General features: G+C 44.7%; 1 protein-coding gene across 5 annotated transcripts in view; it reads right to left on the minus strand.

Annotated features, from left to right (window-relative positions):
- Positions 1-2,549: 2,549 nt before the first annotated feature.
- usp25 (ubiquitin specific peptidase 25) overlaps positions 2,550-19,066 on the minus strand; it is a 31,657-nt gene continuing 15,140 nt past the window's right edge. For 3 of the 5 annotated variants that reach the window (XM_079284175.1, XM_079284174.1, XM_079284173.1), the window contains exons 13-26: positions 18,810-18,974; positions 16,937-17,175; positions 16,739-16,809; positions 16,406-16,634; positions 14,561-14,815; positions 13,770-13,909; positions 12,112-12,288; positions 10,616-10,711; positions 9,462-9,640; positions 8,311-8,389; positions 8,061-8,140; positions 7,620-7,743; positions 4,726-4,918; positions 2,550-3,379 (exon numbers count right to left, since the gene is read on the minus strand). In XM_079284175.1, the coding sequence (XP_079140301.1) occupies positions 3,207-3,379; positions 4,726-4,918; positions 7,620-7,743; positions 8,061-8,140; positions 8,311-8,389; positions 9,462-9,640; positions 10,616-10,711; positions 12,112-12,288; positions 13,770-13,909; positions 14,561-14,815; positions 16,406-16,634; positions 16,739-16,809; positions 16,937-17,175; positions 18,810-18,974 (2,200 nt within the window). In that variant the 3' untranslated portion in view covers positions 2,550-3,206. The remainder of the gene's footprint in view (positions 3,380-4,725; positions 4,919-7,619; positions 7,744-8,060; positions 8,141-8,310; positions 8,390-9,461; positions 9,641-10,615; positions 10,712-12,111; positions 12,289-13,769; positions 13,910-14,560; positions 14,816-16,405; positions 16,635-16,738; positions 16,810-16,936; positions 17,176-18,809; positions 18,975-19,066) is intronic. The other 2 variants (XM_079284176.1, XM_079284177.1) reach the window with 2 other exon arrangements.

Here is a 19,066-nt window from a genome sequence, read left to right on the forward strand (position 1 = left end):
ATGTTCTACTGCATTAAATCCCGCCCCCAAATGTAAACATACAATAAAGGATGAATGCACCTTAAATTTGAACAAAAATGTATTTCTAACTACAGATAATTAAACCACATTTGTGGCGTGAGGTGCAAAATAACTTATTCTGCTGTGAAATACACAGCATAGAAGCGCATCAGTAAAGTGTAAATGTAAGATATATGCACTCGATGTAAATTTCGTTCAGTGTATAATTATAGTGACTTGGTTGAGGTGCGTGTGTTAGTCTCAGCTGTTCTCCCCTTCTCTAACAAACTGCAGGTCGTGCATCGGGTCCTCTGGGTTTCAAACCGCTAATTAAGCATATCCTTCAGCATCATCGCCCGTAAACTGCTCCGTCTCTACTCCATGATCATCACAGTTTTTGGCCTCATGCCCCACTTCAAGTCAATAGAAATTATGAGCAAAAATTAGAGGATGCCGCCGCCAATAATAATTAATGCCCCATAAAGATTTGCAATCCCAACCAGGTCTCTCAGAAGGCATGCACACACTCAGAGGATAAGTCATGCCCTGGTATTTTTATTTTTTGAACTCGGGTAAAACAAGGACAACATACAATACATCTCCAAATCAAATGACTTGTCAGAACTTATGACAAAGACAGATAGTGATGAGTCAGCGTATCAGGTGTCACAGGGAGTCTATAGGAGCGCAGACGATGGAGGACCAGGGAAGAGAAGACTTGTCACACTCAACAGGTCTTCCCACCAGCTGCTGTCTCAGTGGGGAAAGGTCCCTCCTGTTTGTTCAATGAGCTCCAGTGCGTCTAGCAGGAAGGATGGACGGAGTAGCAAAGGAAGGCTTGAGGCCTGGAGGTGTAAAGGGAGGTGAGACAACCCCAAAAGTGCGTTATGGAAACTCCCCAAATGGCAGAAATGAGAAACGGCTGAAAACTCCTCCACTCACCTCATTTGCTTCATGCTAAAGTAACCAAATAGATACAGCGCTGCTTTGCTGCTGAAGAGCATTCGTTTGGTTTTGCGTTTCTATGTATTCCTTATTGTGTGTGTAGACATTTGAACTTTGTTAGTGAAAATCTTTCACTCGTTTTTGTTTAGTGGTACACTTTGGGATTAAAGCTGTTAAAGTAAGACAAAGTGTTAAAGTAACAAATAAGTACATTTACTCAAGTACTGTACTTAAGTACAACTTTGAGCTACTATATGCTCTTCTATACCTAAACTCCACTACAACTCAGAGGGGAGACTTGCAGTTTTACTCTACGAGCTACTTTTCAGTTTATTAATCATATCATTTTTGTTCTTTCCTCATTCTTTGGAGGGGCCCGACCCCGCTGTTGGGAACCACTGGAAAAAACGACCAAGTAAAATATAAAAAATAATGATTATATTCACAATTACATTAGTTTGTGTAATTACTTTTAAGTCTTTGAAAATGTGGGCAACTGTGTAAAATGGCCTTAACTCCTAAACTGTTAATATTTATGATATTGTTTTGTCTACTGAGTCAAAGCTGAAAGTCTACACTTCAACCACATATTGAACGCTTCATTTCAAATGCATTGGAGTCGTGTGAAGAGGCAAAATTAGAAAGATTGTGTCGCAGTCCAAATACTTCTGGCCCCGACTGGATAAGTGTATTATTTTGACTTGAAGTAAAGGGTGTGAATACTTTTGTTTAGATCTGTACATTAGATAAAAGGGCTCTTGTGCAGGATCAAATCAAGTCACTATGAGCAAGGGTCAACGGTCGAATACGGCTTCCACTGCTAGTGTTTCTAAAACAGCAACATCGGTTCAACAAAGGAAGCCAGAGAAGGAAGACACGCCGTCCACTGACTGCTCAACACTGCCACTGGAAGCTGTGACGGAACGCTCAAGCAAGCGGAACTCGTCACTAGAGGTTCATCCCAGGACAACGGCAGACCCGGTGTCATCAGCCTGAGCCAAAGTGATCAGTGTGTGCTGAAGTACTTCAGGTCCTGGGACAGCTAGACAGGGTTAGAAACAGAGCTCCGATCCTCAGTACGGCGTGTGACGAGCTAAACATCAGCTACTTTCATGACTAAACAGGGTGACGTGTGCAGGGAACCCAATCTGTGCACAACACTGGAGAACATGCGTTCCTCCAGACTGATGACTTTAGTGGCGTTGAGTTATGGGTGGAGTCAAATTCAAGACTATTCCAAAAGAGGATTTTGATTCATGAGATGATGCTGGTTCATCACACAGCTTGTTTGTAGCGATCAGAGTTCCCGCAAATTTGTATTTCTGCAGGAAATTAGTCCAAAAATGCATCATTGAAATGAAAGTTGTTGAAGTCAGATTCTAATAAGCTGCATAATAATAGCTGAATGAGCACAGAGTCACATACAGGTCTCTGACAACAGATCTCAGGTCAGTGTGATACTTACCATGCTAACAAGTTAGGCTTCCCATCACCTTAATGTCTCAAATATACAGTATATATATATACATATATAAGCCATTAATAATACTAATGTCAGTGTCCATGTTGTTGGGTAAGCAAAAGAAAAGTCATCAGGCAAAACATTTGTTTATTTGGCCTAAAAGGGCCATAAATAAAACTTTATTCTCTCGATGTATTAACAAGCCACAGGAAGTGCGTAGCCGTCGACCACAGCACTGAGAACGGCTCACTCTGCCGGCGGTCCAGAGACGTGAGACACTCTGAGCCGCCTGATCATTCTGAAGGCTTCTTCCTTCGCACTTCTTTAGAAAAAAGAAACAAAACGTGGTAATACTGTACCAAAGTGGAGGCGGAGCAGCAGAGGAGGAGGCTTCAGGAAGGGTTCGGAGTGCGGTCGGGGAAGCTTGAATCAAACAGTAACAATAATAATAATCTATCAAAAACCCTCAAACGGGGTTTCTTTCAAAAAAAAAAAAAAGCTGAAGCAGCGTGTTTGGCTTTCAACCACTGCAGGATTGCCACTGCGTTTTTCCATCTCTCTCTCATTTCTCGATTCCCTCACCAACAGTGCACCCTCCTTCCTCTGCTCTGTTCTGCTTCAAAATAAAAAGTGAAATAATATTTATAATGGTAAAATCTATAGCAGCAAAAGAGTAACAGAGGAGTAACAGCTAACAGCAAGAGACCTCTGGATTTAGAAGGAAGGCATGGGTTAAGAGAGTTCCATGGATGTCTGCCCGGGTCGGGCCCGTGATGGCGGAGAGGTGTCCGTCCGGAGCTCATCTCCCGTCGGTGGGCACCCTGCCCACGGCGGCCATGACGCAGCCGAACCGCTCGCTCAGCTCCAGCGTGGAGTAGCTGGGCAGCTTGGGAGGGTCGTGGAAGCTCTTGATCTCCGTCGAGCAGTCCAGCAACTTGGGCAGGAAGTCGGTCAGCTTCTCCTGGAGGCTGGCTGCAACAGGAGGAGGAGGAGAGACAGACAGACAGGAGCAAAGGGAACGATTAACTGGATCGGCCTCGCAACACACAAAGTGGTGAAAGTCAGATTCCTAAACGCAGAAATCACAGTGTAAATATTTTCCGTGTGATATCAGCGTAGCTTGAAAGCCTGTTCCACAACAGAAAGAGATTGTGGAGCTGGTGATAATACTCAGCTTTTTCCTGAACACGGGCCAGGAACTGTGAGAGCCTGGAACATGCTGATAAGAGCCGAATCCTCTTCACTCGCATTTCTTTACACAGACATTATTTTCCGGGAGAGATTTCTTAGTGCAATCTGACAGACCATCTTTGGTCGTACGCGGGGCGGCAACAACTTCAGTTTACATGATTTAAATTCAAACGTCTGGCCTTCCATTGATCGACATATTGTTTCAGCACTAGTCTGGCTTTAAATGCATTTGTGCCATTTCTGAAGATATAGGCTGATGAGGAGACATACTGACAGCTGGCAACACTTCACTTTAAATCCCACTTCTAAGAAACATTTGTAAATATCTGTTAATAGGGCGACAAGGTTTCTGATTCTGACAACTCATCATTATTCTCATTGATTTGTCTGCAGGTTATTTCATCAAATAATTGATTCATTGTGTTCTTACAGAAGGTCAGATGGTGAATGACTGATTATTATCAGTTCAAAGAGTTAAAGTGATATTTTCAAAAGATGGTTCAAAATCAAAAGATATTCAGTAAAATCACATATGAAAAAAACTGTACATATATTTTAAGTAAAGTTCCCATCGTTGGTGGTCAGTAAATGATGATTAATCGATTATTAAAATACTTGCCGATTAGTTCACTGACTAATCTTCTTTGTTGTAATTGTTGCAGATCTAGTTTATCACACTATTAGCAGATAGAACTGTTTTGTAATGCATTGTTCAACAACTGTTACTTCTCTGGTCGTTGATAAGCGGAGGCTGGTGTATAAACAGATGAAGACATGATAGTAAAACACTGGTCTGATTAGACGAACGCTCAAAATGTCCTCAGAACTATATTATAGTGAGTCCTTAAGTACTTACGCAATACAAATGCTGCATTGAGGAGACCACCATGTCTGGTAATCAGTAATACATCTCTTATACGTTGGACTTTCACTGACAGAGCGGTTGTTGCTGGGGAGCAACATTTCCAGATTTCCCCGGACAAGTGGAAACGCCTCAAAGCCTGTCGACCGTGTGAACCGAGCTGTGGCCTGGTTCTGATGATCTTTGGGAATGTTCTAGTAACCTCGGACCTCAACTCTCCAGGAATATCGAACAGGCCGCGTCTGTCTCTCTCTCAGGGACTCACGTTCCATCTCCTGGCCCAGGTAGGAGCACCAGCGGTTCCTCATGTCCTCCACTGCCAGCAGGTCCCGCTCGGTCTCGTGAATCAGCAGCAGTGGGATGCAGAGCACCACCAGCTCATTCATGATGCCCAGGCCCGTGGTCACCTCCGGCTCTTCCCCTGACTCAAACATGGCAGCCGCTTGCTCGTTTAATTTCTGTGGGGGGAGACCATGAAGAATCTTTAATGCAGGAGATTATAGGAGTTACTAAGACAGTTGTCAAATACATTCAGTTCCATTACCATAAAGCAAGGAATGTATGTGTGTGTGTGTTGCTGGGGACCAAAGGACGAGACACATTCAGTTCTAAAAACTTTGCCGAAACATGCCCAACGAGCTCAGTGCAACAAAGGGGGCGGGGCTTCAGGGGCAGTTCCCTTTTTACTGCGGTAATGTAACGTTACTGCCGAACTCGTCTTCCCTTCCCTGGAGTCAACGGCCAAAGAGGGAGCCTTTGATACACTTCCATGTTTCACAACTACAGTTCCACCCTTACAGGCTGTAAACCTCTGCTCTGGCCTCTGAAGAATACTAAGATTATTAAGATATGAAAGAACTGTGCTGACTGACATTTTTACTGCATCATTTATTTCCCTATTCTATCTAGAGACGTTTTCCATTTGTTCCAACAGAGAAGTAGAGACAGCTAAAGCACCCACAGTAACCTCACAGCACCGTGAATATCACAGAATAATCTCCTGCCACTGGAACTGAAGAGGGTCCTGGGGTTCATGTGGATTCAAGCTTTTCTTGCGGTTCTTGTCCAATCCCCCTTGCTGTCACAGACAAACTCCCTGACCTCCTCTCAGAGGAAACAAGATTTTTTGTATTTCTTAATGCAAGCCAGTTTGGAACAGTTTGGAACCGGGGACTGTGGGGCTGGAAGAAAACACCCAAGTACATTAACTGTGTCAATGTTAGCAGTGTTTTCAATTAAAACAAGAGCTGGAGGTAAACAGCTGCGCGGACAGAGCCAGAGGTTCTGGCCAGAGATCTGAGATGACCGCTCGGGCCGTGCGGGGCTGAGGTTTGAGGTGAGCCGGGGACACGCTAATGTGTTTACACTCGCTGGCCCTCCTGCTTCCTATTCCCACTCCAATGATTACATTATGAGCACAATGCTGGTGTAAGGTTACTGAGTGCACCGCCGAGGACCAGTGCGAGGCCGATCCGACCAAAATACCCTCAGCCTAGGGCTGGGCGATATGGCCTAAAAAAAAAATCTCCGATTTTTTTACAAAAAATCCGATTCACGATTTAAATCGATTTTTTTCCCCCAAATTTTTTTGCAGATGACAGAAGCTGTTGAAAACATTTTTTTCTTTTATTTTGTGATGATTTTCCCAAGTAGGTTGATAAAAATAAAGTGCAAACAAAACCTGAACATTGTAGAAAGGTGCCTGTAGTATACAAAAAGTATTTGGTCACTCTTTTGTTTGCCTGAATCATTTAAATATAAAATTAAATTAAACATAACATTAAATGGCATTAAATAGTAGCCTTCCATTGTAAACAACTGTGCAAATGTAACTTTTTACAGTAAGCTTTTCTAACTGAATACACTGATACAAACACAGCATGAAATAAAATGTATATGACCCTTTAACATTCACATTTTCAAAAGTGCAACATCTGATCTAACATCAACATAACATATTTTGCACAGTAAATAAGTGCATGTAAACAAAATCAAGTGCATTCACAACATAACCAACAGTATTAAACAGTAGTGCATGTTTTTTCTAAATATTTTTTGCCAGGAAGACAAGCCTGTCTACTACCTCTGGCTTCAGGCATGCACGGTGGCATGTAACAATGCCCCCCCCCCACACACTGAAAAGCCTCTCAGAGGGGGCACTTGTAGCTGGCACAGAGAGGTATTTCTTTGCTAAAGTACTTAGCCTTGGAAAGTTAAGTTGGTGACGCTTCCACCAGTCAAGTGGATCGGTGTCTGGGTCAACCTGCTGGACCACAGGTCAGTTGTTGCGGAGTAGAATGACATCCCCTCCAGCTCCGCAGAGATCCTTTGGCGTGTACTATTGTACAGCCGAGGCAAGGCAACGTCAGAAAAATGTTTACGGCTTGGTAGCACGTACCTGGGGTCCAAAGCTTTGAGACGGTGAATAAACCCCGGCTTTTCCACGGTGTATATGGGCACCATATCTTTTGCGATATACATCGCGACTGCATCCGTGATGGCTTTCCACCGGGCACTCTTCTTCTCATGCGGAGTACAGTTGGTGAATGTCTCCAAAATGCTGGGTTGTTTTTGTGAGGTGGCGGCGGCAGCAGTGAAGCTGCTGGCCGCCATTGTTTTAGTTTGTAAACAATGCGCGCGCACTCTACTACGGGAAAAAGGGGTGGGGGCGATTTTCTCGATTTTCAATAAAACACATCGCCTTAAAGCACACATTCGAATTAATCGATTAAATCGATTTATCGCCCAGCCCTACCTCAGCCCTAACCAACAACACACCGCGCACAGCCCGGAGCTGTGGAGGGGCTGAAGTGAAAAGGGGCCTCACAAAATCGCAAAAACACTGAAAGGATTTACATCTGGCAGCATCGGATGAAAAAAAACCCACAGTAGAATCTTTTGTGGGCTTTGTAGCCAAAGCAATGTCTCAGCGAGAGCAAATTTGATTATCGTGCCACAGCTCGGTGCTGAAGGAGCAATGTCTGTCCGTGGTAGTTTTGCTGAGTCACTTCAGCAGGGACAAAGTGGGACGTCTGATACGGAGGAGACGGGGATCCCAGGGACATAGCTGCTGGACACAAACACCCTCTGGACACAAACACCCTCTGGACCCACTCATTTCAATAGAGAATCCCCCCCCACACACACACAGTGCCTCACCAGCAAACACTCTCGACGGTAATGACCAAGCAGCTCCTCGTCGTGCCCTCTGTACAGCCCTTTAGACAAAAGCTCCTTGTTGTACTGGTATGAGTAAACCAGATACATCAGAGCCTCCATGTAACTGGGGGAAGAGAAGATAAACAGATGTTACACACAGATTAAACAGTATGAAAGCTGCACCGAGGACTTATGAAAAGGAACCATCTCACAGAGGAAATAAACCCGATGAACTCACTGCACAACTACAACGTGAGGCAGTTGCACAGACAGAGTTGCCGCCCTCTGCAGGTGACATTTCAACATTCACTGGCACACGGGGAATTAACTGAAGACAAATGTCACGTGCAACATTAAACTCACGAGTTAAAGCTCTAATAAAACACTTCAATGTTTCCACTGCTGGATATTAGGAGGAGCAGAGCTAAGGTGTCGCCATACTTTGTCTTCTGGAAGAGCTCCAGGCCAGTCATCATGAAGATTGTTGTCTCGCGGAAATTCCGGTAAGCCTGATGCCACATCTGATGAAGATAAACAGAGGTCAGCGTCGAAAAGCTCACTCAAATGCACATCGACCTGCAAATACTGGCATTTTAATGTCACAGCAAAGAGAATGTATAACACTGCATTAAACGCTGTATAAAAAGACTCAAATCTAGTATTCTAGACGAGTAAAGACACCACTGCTGACCTCGTATTCATCCATGTTGACCTCCTCGGGTTTGATGAGGTCCAGTTTGGCACGTGCTACATTCATAATGCTCTTACATCTGTGGGGAGACAGGAAGAGGAGCCGGCATTAGCGATGAGTCACTGTGAGCTACTCCAGGAGACGAAACAGTCACAAATCACTCTTTAGTGCTGAGAGGAGAAGTGAAACACTCCTCCGGAGGCTCCCATTGAGGCCACATGCACACGCACATCTAATTACCTCGCTCAAAATAGCAGAGAAGGGAGAAATCAATTCTTCACTCATGAATATGGATCGAGGCCATCAAGCGTTGCTGGAAAGTTTGAAGAGACAGTGAGGGGCACTGCGTAGCCTAATGACATGAACAGCACAATGCTCATAGGGAGGGGATCTTGATATTTTCCAGCAGTATAGAAATAAAGTCATTAAAAAGTCATGCATCTCCTGAGATCAGTGCTTGAACGGACTTGCAGCAGTGAAGCGCTGACCAGGGAGACAGTGAACCTGTTTGTCAGAGGAAAGGTCTCTGCTGCCCTCTGCTGGTCACTATGAGTAAGTTCATTAAGTTTAAGTCATGCCATTAAGTGTACGGTACTTCATTTTATAGCACATTTGTATTACAACACAACGTTGTGGCAGAGGGTACAGTCTAACAGACACTCTCTAAACTGACGACCCCTGACATATTTTATGGATATTTTGAGATTGGATATAACGTGATAACTGCAGGTTTGTGTCATAAGAGCAATTTGGATGGATTTTGAAGTCCTTTATGAACTTTTAATACAATCCTCTGTTTTATGTTTAGTTTTTTAAAGATTTGTTAACAATCATACATACGTAATGGGCTTCTTCATTGTTTCTCTCCCTCATGCTTGGCCATTGTTTTGTTAGCTCTTTGGTTATTTTAAACTCAGCGGTTCAGCAGAGAGAGAAGGCTGTGAATAAAACTTGTGCTCAGGTCTTCCTTCTCTTTCATCCTGTGAAGTCTTTTAAAGTGTACATAATGACAATAATCCAAACTATACAAATGGCAATTCCATTTAATTGTCTTCTCTGAAATGCTGAGATAAAGGCCAGCTGTATTTTTGTTTTAAAAGTTGTCTTCCACCCCTGTGACCCCCGGGTTGGGAACCAGTGGCCTAACCCACCTCTCATCGAAGGCCAGGTTCCGGTCAGCAAACTGAGTGAGCAGAGTCCTCTCCAGAATCTTCTTGGGCGCCTGGTTTTGGATGAAGTAGACGATGACGTGCTGTAGTCGGTAGTCGTTCTCAGGAGGCGTGTCCTCTTGAGCAAACCTCAGCAGACGAGCGTACTCCAGCTTTATGGCCTGAGCAGAGGGACAAACAGGTGACGAGTCGTGGTTAAAAGCCCACTGCGGTTGAGATGGTATGGACATGGATACCACTACTGATTCTGGTCCTCTGGGGTCGAGAACATACAAAGGTAACCTGCAAAGAATTGTATTTGGCAATTATAAGGAATTTCTAACGTGATTGTTTTCATAACTTTGAGTTGATTTCTGGAGTCATGATGCACTTTCAAACGTGTGCTCACATTTCTGCAAAATAATTCAAGAGATCTAATTAAAGTGGTGGGACTGCAACAGTCTAATGGATTCTGTAAATGTTGGACGAAGCCGCTGCCAATAATGACGTGTTGACAACAAACGCCGCGTGCAACCATAAGCACGCCATCTTCCCTCTGCGTAGTGGAGTCACAGGTTCAGTGGGTGTTCAGAGGCTGATGTGTCTCTGTGGGACTTGTGCTTGAACATCAAACACATTCACTCGCTCTCCTCTCAGCTCTCTCTGAACTTACAAAAAACTGTTGCATATGCAATTTAACAAGTATATTATTGAGATGGAGCCAATTTAGGGATGCTGATTTGCATCTGACTTTTCCTCCATTAGGAATTGATCTCTGTTTTGTTTCCCTACTGAGAAGTGGCATGTGGAACCGTCACGTTCTATTTGAGAGGCAAGTTAAATGGTAGCCCATTTAAAAAGGGTCTCAACACTTGACTACTAGAAAGTTCAAAACAAAAATGATTTTGGCAACATCGGGGGTGCAGACTGGACGTGGCAGCTTTCAATAATCGAATGTGCTGCCCAAACAGTTGAGCGGCTTAGAGCTGAGCACCTGTCTGAACACAGAAACCTTTCCCTCAGTTACTCAGTTTCTCCGTTACCGTAATAGTTAGTGTAACCTTTTAAAGCCTGTACACTGCACTGCAGAAAGTACACATGAGAAGACACATTACAGAGGTGGATGGAGGTGGGATGAGAGAGGTAGGAGTGTGTACCTTAAAAAAGGCGGTCTCTGGCCCATTCTTTTCATACACGCTGCTGGATTTGCCAATGGCCATAATTACACCCTGCATGTTGGGGGTCATCATCGCCTGCCCGGGGAAGCAGGAACCATGTCAAACAAAACAACAGGTCCTCGTGACGAAACCGAGCAAGGTCACCCACTGTGTTATGTGCTCGGAGGCAACTACAATAGAGCGTGCTGCATGCCGGTCATCACTCAGCAAGTCCATGCATTGGTTAGAGCCACGCGGTTGTGAGACACAGCAGTCGCCTCAACGGCACGATGCAGGATCCTCATTAGGACGGCGTGTGGCAGCTGTGTGTGGCATAGGGCTTTCTTGCCACGTCCATGACACCGTGTCCTAACTGGCCCCGAGCGACGCAGCACCACGTATCTCTGACCTTTCATCAGACGCCCTGTTGCTATTCAGTCCTGTCGCGCGCCTCCAAAGTGCCGGTCAAAGCGCGGTGGACGAGGAACGGCTGATTGGAGAAGTTGAAATGAGGAGTTATCTAAACCATGCCTCCTCATTTCACTCCAGAAACCTTAATAAGGAGGCAGCTGGCTGGAGGAGATTGCCCGAGAGCTTCCTACTTGCTGTTGGCTACATTGTGTGTCATTTCCAGTAAATATCGCAATATCAATCAAGTGATTTCTGTTTAAAAAGAACAAAGTACTAACAAGTACAACTCACCTAATCTCTTAGGTGATTATGTCTCCTGTCTGATCTGGGTTTACGTTTGAAAGGTGTTTTTTTTACACAACGTAACATCGTGCTTGCCGTTAGGACACGGTGCATCTCTCTGTGGTTGAGTTCTCTGACATCATTCCGGTTGTTGTGTGTGTGTATGTGTGTATGTGTATGTGTGTATATATATATATATATATATATATATATTTAAATTTAGAATATTGGTTGACAGCCGTGGTGAGGCAGATAGTGAACAGTGCAGGAGTCAGGAATACTGAGCAGCAGCAACTCACTCAGAACGCACTGACCTAAAACTACTGCTGATATCATGCTGACCCCCCAAAAAACAAAGCATGTCATGATAACTTCATGAAGTATGTGCAAACTATAACAAACATCCTCCATGAGTGCATTTGGTTTTAAACACTGGAGAAAGGTGGGTTTCAACATACAACAGCTTTTTCAAATCCCAACATGGGCCTGTGCTCTGATCTCACGTCAGAGTGACCCGTGTGACGAAGCAGACCGGAGTCTTCTGCTAAAAGGTCAACCCGCCTCTGTGCCAAGATGCAGAGAAGAGACTTTTCACACCACAGTAACGCAGGAAGGCCAACGAAAGAGGTCCGTCTCATTGCACAACATCTTCCTCCTCATGCCGATCCTGGGTCAGATTGTCTCAGGTGTGAAAAACCTTCTGCAGAGCCGTGTGAGCGGGCAACGATGCCCTCACACCATGTGTCAAACAAGCACAGTCAGCACAAAAACGGGAGAGGAGGGTGTGTCTGGGCGAGGGCTACCTCGTCATCGTACCCCCCCTCTTCTGACTCAATGAGAAAGATCCCCACGTTGGGAATGGCCACCTCGACCGTGCGCTGGCCAGGGGACTCGTCCTCCGTGACCAGGTGAGGAGGAGGGGGGGCGGAGGGGGGGCACACCTGGACTTCGGGCTGAGGGGAGGAGGGAGGGGGGAGAGACTGTAGAGAGAATGGACAGATGAAACAAGAAGGACAGAGGACTGATGGAGAGGCAGGGAACATTGCACATAAAGGAGTAAAAACAGATCATAAGAGAAGTGGAGCTCATCAAATGAAGTGGGCTTGACTGATCAATTCCCTTTAACTCCACGATCAGACTCACTGGACACAACTGTTGAAACTACACAGCTCTCCTTCTGTGACAGAACACCTTCTAGAGGTCGGCTGAAGATAAAAATGTTTTTTAGTAAGAAGTTTCATCTTTCTGCTACTTCCCCTCACAGCGGCTCAGCAGAGAAACTGGTCCGTTGTTGAAAAATGATTTTAACCTGAATTAACGAAACGAGCTGAACACAACACAATACTGACAAACTAGCAAGCAGCTTACACATCATTCATTTGGAGTTGTGTTTCTGACGAGCTGGTGACTGTACGCACAACATTCTCTCTGTTTCTAGCTGTGGTTCGGCCTCCACCAACTCCAGGAGGAGAATATGGCTCCACTAAAGGCTCCACTATGTTCACCAGCTAGTCGCTAACTTTGTCCGGCTGCTGTTTGGTGCTGAGCAGGTAGGAAACGGTGGGCTTTGAGAGCTTTTTTGCAGAAAAAAAACCAGCTGCCCCCGGCAACACTCTGAGAGCAGTGAACAAAAACAGTGACGCAGGTCAGAAAACCAAAACAAGAAGCTAAAAGTCTCTATGGAGCCGTACGGAGCGGAGAGTCTATAGAGGTCATTTTCATAACACACAGTTCAAATGATTAGGAAATAAATGATTGTATTCTTCATGATGTCTTAGAGCTGGCGTTGGGAAGTTAAACAGCTCATAATTCCCTTTCTTCTATATTTTATATATTGCTGTGAAAACATCTGCTGCAAACTGGATTCATTCAAGAACACATCATGACAATGTCATTTATTTGCCCAATTTTCAGTTTTACCGAGTAGAGTCAAGCTCGAACGCATCACAATGCAAGTCAATGCAACCTCCAACAACTTCAGCCGATTACTCTGAGCTGCATGATGGGAATGAATCACAATACAACAAGTGTCTGATTAGGTTAGTTGTTCAAAGTGTGTTTAACGTTGCTCCTCCACGGCTTATTTTGGACTTGCAGTTGTGACAAATTGAAAAGCATAACGTCTTCATGTCTGTGTGTGTGGCTGTAACTTTACTGTCAGTGCTGACTATCATGCTGCACATGTGACCGGAAAAAAATGAAATACGAGACTGATGTCGCCGGTCGTGGCCGGTTTCAATCGGCTGCATCTCTAATAAAACTATTGATTACAGCAGCTTTACGACGCTCTTGTATTGGACGTTACATTTTAGGAGCCAAATGTGACATCACATTTAATTAGTGCAATGGAAAGTAATTACTCCAAATTACATAAAAACACAGGTGGATACACTTCAGTTTGTTGATTGGTATTAAACTGACATGAAAGACAGACGTAGTGTGTTCTGTGTGTTCTACATACAGCGGTTAACAGCGCCTCGGGGCTCCTCTCCTCATGCTCAGCAGCAGCCCTGGAGATGGCCCTCTCCGTGTCCTCCTGCAGGTGTTTGGAGTCGTTGGTGGGTGATGGCTGCTCCATGTACTCGGGCTCCTGCTGGGGTACTGTGGGAGGGCAGACGGCACCATGAGAGAAACAAAACAATGCAGTTCTTTACTGAAGTTCTCTTTTCTCAGCACGAGGTCTACATTCATCTGGAAGTGATCCGTCACGTTTACAGGATTACATGTGGGAAGCTCGTATTTTGGACAGGTGCCTAGAGTCAAATGTAGTTTAGGTCCACGTTAAAAGTATCAATTGGGTTCCAACACGCTTGCTTGAATGACAAAACCTTTCACTGCCTGATGCACCCAATCATCATACCATGTGTCCACCATCGTTCAATAGAAATACATTTAAGTGCGGTGGGCTGCATCATAAACATCAAAGATCACTTTCTTACAGCCAGCTATTTAAGCCAAGACCTTCCCTGTGATATACTGTGTCTATTGTATGCCAGAATACACACACACACACACACACACACACACACACACACACACACACACACACACACACACACACACACACACACACACACACACACACACACACACACACACACACACACACACACACACACACACACACACACACGGAGTTGTAAGGCAGCAAGCCAATATTTCAAGGTCATTTCTATAACATTTTAAAAGAGTTTTTCTGTGTTCTTCATCCTCCTCATTTAATCATTGTAGTCTATGTGTCATGACCCTGACCTGTGTTGTCTGGAGGGCTGGACTCAATACTCATTGGCTGAGGGGAGGAGGAAGAGGTGGAGATGCAGGATGATGCTGCTGCTGCTGCTGCTGCCAGGGCCAGCTTCTCCTGCTGGGCCTTGCGGACTTGCAGGAAGTCCCACTCCTCGACCTCCTTGTCGAACAGCTCGTTGTCCTTCCTCGCATACTGCTTCAGGTCTGGAGGTAGTTTGTCCATGCCGCTGAGTATCTGTCCTGTTTCTTTATCAAACTCCTCTGCAGAGACAATACAGAGAGAGACGATGATCGTGAGCTGGTCTGCTCAAAAACATGACCGTTACTTGCTGCAATGTTATTTATATATATATTTTCCAACAGATATAACTATTTATTTCACTTAGAACACCAGGAAACAAAAAACGTTGGTGCTCAGACTCAAACTGAAGCTTTTGACAAGAACGTGATTTCTCAACAGCAGCAGGTCTGAGCTGGACAAACAGTCTACAGGAGAGATGGCAATACAGAGTCGCAGTGGAACCAGCTCCACTTCTTTGATTTAAACTGAACCAACAGTAGAAACTACAGTGAATCCAAATCACACAGTAAACATGTCGCCCATGGCTGAATCAGTCCTTCACGAGACAAACTAGGAGCAGATGTTATCTTTTGGCCGTGTTTTTGAGAAAGATAACTGATCAGAGACACATAAACCCTACCACTGGCTAAACCTTGGTCCATGCTAGGGATGTTAATAAATCGGTTTATCATTAACCAACAATATGAATTTGGAACGATAAATGCTAACAGCTAAACAGTAAAGAAAATATATACTTTTCTTCTTCTTTTTTCCTTTTTAAAGGAGTGGTTTTTAGTCTTAAAGGAGAATAGCTGGTCCACTTAAAGGTCAGCCCACTATAAGTGAGCCTGTTGAGTGTGAGAGACTGAGGGCTTGAAATGGTGTAAATAGGAATGGGACAGCACTTTGGAACAACATATCACATTACCATGACAATGTCAAACAATATTATCTACAATTGTGGGTATATATTTGATACCTTTTACTCTCTGATTTGAACTTCCTCCGGCTCTTTCCTCACAAGATGAGGTCATTGTCAATCTATTTACTCATTTTTGTCAAAACAGTTTCAATGACAAAATGAAATATTTGATGAATAAATCTGTAATGTAACCTCTGCTTCATTCCTCTGATTTCATGTTGTTTTTTGTTCCATCTTTAATCCCGAATGTTTCTGTGTAACTGCAGTATGACAGGCTGAACACACATGTGACGTCCTCTTTGATAACCTTTTTTACATCTCCATGCTTCCACTGGTACGCCCATGTTTAACGTCACATTGCTATGAATTGTGGGTAATTCCCTTGGGCAAACTCTGCACAAATGCAAAGTTCGGGATGGGGTTCATAAAGGGCTCGAACTGTCTGCGAGAGAGACTCAAACACTCAAGGATTTGACAGAGGGACAGAACTAAACCCTCAAAGTCTGTGAGTCCGCGAGTGTGGAGATTGGGATCGGGCGGCGCTCTCTCCATCTCGATTGGACAACTAACGAGCTAACGTTACGTCGGCAATTCCCTGAGAGAAACCCTGACCGAGTATATACCGGGCAGAAACACAGCTTTACTAACTGCCGCTGTGTGTCCATGACAATGCACGCAGCATCATGCCCGTTTGGTGCAGACACTGCGACTGGCTGTAAAGGAGGGATTCAACCTGTTTGTGCATCGATTATCATTGCAGCTCCCTGTTAGGCACTTCAACCGCAGCCTCGCTGTATGTGAGCAGGAACCTTGTCGGTTAACGAGGTTCGGCTATCGGTCAGTAAAAGCATCCCGTGTCCATGTTTACCTTCTATGAGGAAGGGCTTCTTGTCGTTGATGTACATGAGACAGTAGGCACTGGCGTTGCGGTAGCCTCCGAACGAGTCCCGGACCAGCTCCTCCCAGGACGACTTGGTGACAGAGATGTCGTTGTACTTCATCCAGCAGAGCTGATGTGGGTCGTAGATGTAAGCCCAGTAGTGGCCTGCATTGGCCTGGCCTTCATGGACGAGCACTGCATGAAGCCGGTATGGAACCTGGAACAAAGCAACGGAGATTTGAAATGTTGATTCACAAGCGGAGAAGTTGATTTGGCTTTTTGTATTTCAAATATGTCTGATTCCAGTAAAGAGCTGCTCACCTGCATCATGGATTTGTCAGAGTACATGAGCTCAATGGTTCTGTGGATTCTGTTTATACTGCCCTGCAGATCTGGTGGGGAAACAATCATATACAATCTATTGGTAATAGATTGCATCATTACAGAGGTACAGGTCATTCATGCTTCAGGACCCTAGCACAAAGGGTTTTGAATAGGAGGCAGGGACCGCAGACCTACCACGGGTGTCGTGTTCCACTTCACTCCTCCAGCGTTGCAGGCAGCCCTCCAGCACCTTCAGCTCTTCATCTGTGATTTGGCGCGGGGCAGGGTGCATGGGGAGGTCGGTGGGTAGCCGGGACTGTGTAAAGGGCTTATGGATGGGTACTCTCTGCTGCTGGGCTGCAGTGTTAGCTATGGTGGGACCTGAGGCAGAGCCTGAGCTCTCTAAGGGAGGCAAGGGGTCCTGCTCAGCTGTGCTGCAGGGGTGAGAGACACACAGGATATCAAGTAAAACATATATAAAAAGGATCCAGTCCAATTTTACAATTCCAGGTTTTTTTGCAGCTTAACATAATGCTACAACAATCCTGTTCAGGCTAGTGGGTGAAAGCAGAAACAATCTTAAGTAGTACCAGTGAGGTTTGCTAATTAAAGGTCAAACGTCAACACTTGGCCCAACTGGCACAAACACTTGACCCCAGTGAACATACGCAGGCGCTCCTATGAACAGGTGGAGCTCTTTGTGTACCGCGTTAGCATGCCAACATTTGCTAATTAGCAAGTCACAGCTGAGGCTGATGGGAATGTCATCAGTTGTACTGGTATGTGGTCATAAACCAAAGTATTGGAGACATTTCAATTTGACTGAAAAGTCAGGGGATCAGCAAGAGGAGGTCATTAATGTCAGATTCAGAATCAGCTTTAGTGGCCATGTATGCGTGCGCATACATGGAATTTGACTCCGGTTATACATTACTCTCATCGTACAGACACACATATGAAATATATACAATAAACAAGAGAAATATAAGAAAACCAAGGACATTTAACAGCTATATACAATATAAGTATAAATATATCCCACACCAAAAGTGTGTATGTATATACCGGTATATATAAAATACAGTAGTGCAAACAGAGGTAGTGCAATATGACTTATTTATTGTTCATGGGAGTGACGCCAGTGGAAAGAAGCTGTTCCTGTGTCTGGTGGTCTTGGTGTACAGAGCCCTGTAGCACCTACCAGAGGAGAGGATAATGTCTGTACAAACTGTCATGCCCACCAGCTTATAACCAATGAGTCAGTCTGGACCAAAGAGATTAGTTGACTGACCAACCTACCAACACTAGAGCAACACCGCTAACATGCTAACAACACTCGGATGAAAAGAGTGGTTCTTAAGTGGCATGTACGAGTAATTTACAAGAATATAATCCACGTGCAGTGATAAATCGACAGGATTATCATCTGAATCTGCAGCTCATGTGCTTTACAGAGCTTCATAGTGAGTTTCAGCTCATTGTTTAGCTACGCTGCCGGTAAGTTTACTGTTTTGGTTCACTCTCACCGCTCTGTGTTGTTTTTAGCCACAGAAGGCAGCTCTGTTCCGCAAAAGAGTTTTAAAAAAGCGATATCCACTACCTGCTCAGCAGCAAACAGCAGACAGACACCGCTAGAGGCCAGCCGGTGAACAGAGTGCAGCATTTAGCAGCTTAAGAGCCAGAGAGGGTAGAGATAAAAACAGCTCAAATAAAGTGAATATTGGACTCAACGTTCATCCAGTGGTCAGAAACAGAAACATGAATGTTGCTCTGTAACTACTGTATGCATAAATACACATCTGTTTCACTATATCAACTTCAAATGAGTTTACAACTCACAAAAGACCCAAATAAATCTGCAATTTCAGGTTGAAATAAGTTACCAGAATCATGAGAACAAGAAGGATAAACCCTTTGTAAAAAATGATCTGGTCGACACAAACCTGCGCCTACTGATGAACTGCAGGATTCATCAATTCAACAAACAATTCATGACAAGTTTGTGCAGTTGAGAGGGTTTGCTGAATCTGATAACAGGAAGGGCATGTTATCTTGTTATGAAACTTGCCTCGGTGGGGACAGCTGTTGTCCTGTTGTGCCACCAGGGGGCGCTGACGGGTCAATGTCTTCCACTGGGGAGGTGCACACCGGCTTACTGGAGGCAAACTCCATGGCGTACTGGAGGACATCTGCCAGAGGGAACCTCTTGGGGCCAGAGCCGTAACTCAGATACCTGAAAGAAAAGGAGAGAAAGAGGGAGCGTTAGGAACGCAGAGAGAGAGAGAGAAATAAGAATAGAGGACATAGAGGCAGACATCTCCACAG

The sequence above is a fragment of the Melanostigma gelatinosum genome (assembly GCF_949748355.1).
Source record: "Melanostigma gelatinosum genome assembly, chromosome: 14".
NCBI lineage: Eukaryota > Metazoa > Chordata > Actinopteri > Perciformes > Zoarcidae > Melanostigma > Melanostigma gelatinosum.